The 4,778-nt window shown below is 44.0% G+C and overlaps 1 protein-coding gene across 2 annotated transcripts in view; it reads left to right on the top strand.

The window, feature by feature from the left end:
- The window catches only part of Rrn3 (RRN3 homolog, RNA polymerase I transcription factor), a 25,573-nt gene extending 21,041 nt beyond the window's left edge, over positions 1-4,532 (top strand). For both annotated transcript variants that reach the window (XM_036197672.1, XM_036197670.1), the window contains 2 exons: positions 2,822-2,914; positions 4,332-4,532. In XM_036197672.1, coding sequence (XP_036053565.1) covers positions 2,822-2,914; positions 4,332-4,517 — 279 coding nt within the window. In that variant the 3' untranslated portion in view covers positions 4,518-4,532. The remainder of the gene's footprint in view (positions 1-2,821; positions 2,915-4,331) is intronic.
- The last annotated feature ends 246 nt before the right edge of the window (positions 4,533-4,778 follow it).

Raw genomic sequence — 4,778 nt, 5'->3', positions numbered from 1 at the left:
GAATCTCTGAGTTCGAGGCAGCCTGGTCTACAGAGCAAGATCCAGGAAAGGCACAAAGCTACACAGAGAAATCCTGTCTCAAAAAAAAACAAAAAACCCAACAACAACAACAACAACAAAAAACTAGGTTATAATTCAAAAGTCCAGGGTTATTTTAAACAGTAAAGTATTTTCTCTGTAGAAAATAGTAAAAATGATAACATTTCCTAATGAACCCTTTTAAGCCAAGTAATAGCTGAATTATACATGTAAGTACTGATTAGATTCTGGGATACAGAAGAAACCTGTCTTCATCTGTTCAGAGAAATTTTTTTTTCTTTTTTTTCCCTTTTTTTTGTTTATTATATTTGTGTTATAATTTTACACATCAGCCATGGGTTCCCCTGTCCTTCCCCCTTCCGCCCCTACTTTCCCCCCATCCCCTCCCCTCCATTCCCATCTCCTCCAGGGCCAAGACTCCCCTGGGGAATTCATTTAAACTTGGTGGATTCAGTACAGGCAGGTCCAGTCCCCCGCTTCCAGGCTGAGCATGTGTCCCTGTGTAAGCCCCAGGTTCCAAACAGCCAGCTCATGCACTAAGAACAGGTCCCGGTCCCACAGCCTGGGTGCCTCCCAAACAGTTCAAACCACTCAGCTGTCTCACTTATCTAGAGGGCCTGATCCAGCTGGGGGCTCCACAGCCTTTGGTTCACAATTCATGTGCTTCCATTGGTCTGGCCTTTTGTCCACGTGGCTTTTTCCAATCCTGGGCTCAACAATTCACGCTCCCACAGTCCCTCCTCCATCTCGACAACTGGACACACGGAGCTCCACCTGGGGCCTGGCTGAGGATCTCTGCATCCACTTCCATCAGTTATTAGATGAGAGTTCCAAGACGATTGTTAGGGTGTTTGGCCATCTGCTCACCAGACTAGGTGAGATCAGGCTTTCTCTCGACCACTGCCAGCAGTCTACAGAGGATGCATCACTGTGGACCTCAGGGGACCTCTCCAGCACTCTGCCTACTCCTGTTCTCATGTGGTCCTCATCCATCATGGTCTACCGTTCCTTGTTCTCCCTTTCTGTTCCTGATCCAGCTGGGATCTCCTGCTCCCCCAAGCCTCCTTTCCCTCAAACCTTGCCCTTCATTTTTTTGGTTTTTCGAGACAGGGTTTCTCTGTGTAGCTTTGTGCCTTTCCTGGAACTCTTTTTTTTTTTTTTTTTTTTTTTGGAGACTGGGCTGGCCTCGAACTCACAGATCCACCTGCCTCTGCCTCCCAGTGCTGGGATTAAAGGCGTGCGCCACCACCGCCTGACAATGTATGTTTTATTTAAGTTGTGCAAGTGAGATTCCTGTTCATGTTCCTCTTCAATGTTTGATTTACAGCAGACATTTTTCTATAGGCTAACCCATAATCTAAAAAGATTTTAGCCTTTCCTTTTGAAAGTACAGCTAGCATATCCTTTCATCAGCTTGATATGGTACAAATTCTTATCCTAATAGTGAAATGTTTCACTAAAGCATGCCCAGTGATTGGGCAAAACCAAAACTTATTACAAGCCATAGTCATCCTAGGGTCCTCCCAGCTTGGTAGCCTCCCTGGATCTGTGGGTTGCAGTCTGATTGTCCTTTGCTTTATATCTAGTATCCACTTATGAGTGAGTACATACCATGTTTGTCCTTCTGGGTTTGGGTTACCTCACTCAGGATGATATTTTCTAGTTCTATCCATTTGCCTGCAAATTTCATGATGTCATTGTTTTTCTGTGCTGAGTAGTACTCCATTGTGTATATGTACCACATTTTCTTAATCCATTCTTCAGTTGACGGGCATCTAGGTGGTTCTGGCTATTATGAATAATGCTGCTATGAACATAGTTGAGCATGTGTCTTTGTGGTTTGATTGAGCATTCCTTAGGTATATGCCCAAGAGTGGTGTGGCTGGGTCTTGAGGTAGATCGATTCCCAGTTTTCTGAGAAACCGCCATACTGGTTTCTACAGTGGATGTACAAGTTTGCACTCCCACCAACAGTGGAAGAAGTGTTTTCCTTTTCTCTGCATCCTCTCCAACATAGACTGTCATTAGTGTTTTTGATCATAGCCATTTGTAGCAGGCTTTCTTTTGGGCCACCAATCAGCTCCCAAATGATGACATGTGGAGACTTCTTATTAGTTATGAATGCTTGACTTTAGCTCCAATTTTAATCTGTTTCTCTTCATCTATGCTGTCTGCCCTTCCCTCCCTCCCTCCCTCCCTATCTTCCTTTCTGTATATCTTATTGTCTCTATATCTGGCTGGTGGCTGCCTGGCTTCTGGCCCCAGGCATGTCCCTCTCTTTCTCCCTCATTCTCTCCTCCTTTCTCCCCTTTTGTGTAGATTTCTCCTCCTACCTACTCTCTTCCTGCCAGCCGTGCCTATTGCTCTCCTGCCTAGCTATTGCCTGTTCAGCTTTTTGTTTTGTTTTGTTTTGAGACAGAGTTTCTCTGTGTAGTTTTGGTGCCTGTCCTGGATCTCTCTCTGTAGACCAGGCTGGGCTCGAACTCACAGTGATATGCCTGGCTCCGCCTCCTGAGTGCTGGGATTAAAAGCGTAGGCCACCACCGCCAGGCGCCTGTTCAGCTTTTTATTAGACCAATCAGGTGCCTTAGGCAGGCAAGGTGAAACAAATGCAACCCATCTTTACATAATTAACAAATGGAGCACCAACAAATGTAACACACCTTTACACAGTTAAAGTCATATTCTGCAGCACAAACAAATGTAACACATCTAGTAGATTAATTTTCAGCTACAGATAGCTGCATTTTTAACTGCTTTCATTTATTTTTTTGTGATACAGGTGAGTGTATCCCGGCAGGATATTGAAGATGCTGAAGAGGCAGCAGCTCAGTCTTGTGGTGGGACAGATACCACAGAAGGATTGTTTAATATGGTCAGCACCTCTTTTGTTTTGATGTCGATGGTTAAACCTCTTTATTTTTATCTTATATTTTGATTCTTGTCTTTATGATTAGCATTCCTATTAACAGAAGCATACATTGGAAGTTCCTCACTTCAGAGTGTGTAAAGAAAGTCACAGCACATGGCTTAGAGCCTTTAAAATGCATAAAGCCTGTTTTGAGGCTTTCTGTTAGAACAGAACAGTGGAGGGGTGGAAGGATAGCTGTGCTGCCAGGGTGCTTTCCTTGTACATATAAGGACCTAAGTTTGACCCTAGAACCCAGAGAAAAATGTTGGGTGTGCTGATGTGTACTCAGTCCCAGCACTAGTGAGGCACAGACAGGAGGATCCCTGGCATGGTATTGGGACAGTCTAGGGTAATTGGTGATTACCCGGTTAATGAGAGACCCTGTCTTGGAGGTGGACAGCATTCCTGAGGAAGAATAAACCAAGCAACTTGTGGCCTCCACATTCTTGTGCACATGTGTGTCCCCTCACATACTCATGGTGATATATAAATATATAAATGAAATAGTTTATGTCCAAGGCTTTAAGTTTGGTTTTGGGGAATTTTGTTTTACTTTTATTCCTAAATTTTTTTCATTATTTCTGTAAGTCACAAGCATCTGTGAGGAAACAGCAAGCAGAAAGTGTCCCAGTTGAGTTTAAGTGTTTTGCTAGTTAGATACCTTAAAGTTGTCACTAATTGGGATATGTGGAGTAGAGCTCACCTGCCCAGAGTTTGAGCTGAATCTTGAGGCCAGGCATCAGAGAACAAGGAAGTTGGGGTGAAGCTAAGTGAGAGCCTGTTTTCTGGGACGGGGCAGGAAGTAGCACACATGTGTGCCTTGAGTGTGTGGCCAGAGGACAGCTCTCTGGAGTTGGTTCTCTTCTACCATTTGGATTCTGGATATCAGGCTGCGGTCACTAGGGTTGGCAGCAAATGCCTTTACTTGCTGAGAATCCCACTGGCAATATGGCTTTTTTGACTCCTTGGCATTGATTCTGAGGTTGTGACTGGAGAAGCTGTGAGGTGAGCCTCAGCAATGCAGCTACAGAAGTCACCAAGATCAGCGAATGTGGTGCTGGTACAGCCAGTTGTGTTTGGATCTTGAGAGTCAGGCTGAGGATACAACTAAGTGCTAGCACCACATGCTTAGTATGCATGAGGGTCCATCCCAGTACTCTCCCTCTCTCACTCACTCCACCCCTAAACCCCCAGAAAATAAAGAAAAGGAAAAAGGAAAGTCAGACTGATGTTTGTTTAAAATTCAAGAAGTGGCTTTGAACTATATTTCTAAATGAGTATGGGACAGTGTCTGCATTTACTCTTTTCTTTTAGAAGAAATAATAGCCTATGCCAGTTTCCCCAAACAGTAAAGACTTAATGTTAGTTTTCACTTCCTCAGGATGAAGATGAGGACACTGAACCTAGAAAGAAAGCTGACCTAGATCGGCCTAGCCAGATGGCTCATCCTATCGCCGAGCGCCTGGATATCCTGCTGTCCTTGCTTCTGTCCTACATTGAGGATGTCTGCCATGTGGATGGTAATAACCAGAGTAACCTAGATAGTTGGTCGATATCTTGCAAATGAGATAAGAAAGGGTCAGATGGAGGAACTTCTGTGGCAGTGTCACATAGTTAGAAAATGGGGGTGGGTTTTAATCTCCAGTATTTAACTTCAAAGACCATGGTGTTTTCATTGTTGTGTAATAAAGGATAATGGATGGAGTTTGGCCAACTTTAGAAAAGATTACTTGTGTTTGAGATGCTCAAGAAATTGAGAGGCTCTTGTTAGATGTCTTCATTATGTTCAGTGTTGGGACATTAACTTCACTGAGTGAACTAATCCTCA

The sequence above is a fragment of the Onychomys torridus genome, chromosome 8 (genome assembly GCF_903995425.1).
Source record: "Onychomys torridus chromosome 8, mOncTor1.1, whole genome shotgun sequence".
Lineage (NCBI taxonomy): Eukaryota > Metazoa > Chordata > Mammalia > Rodentia > Cricetidae > Onychomys > Onychomys torridus.
The sequence above is the reverse complement of the archived record's forward strand: the minus strand, read 5'-3'. Positions and strand labels throughout refer to the sequence as shown.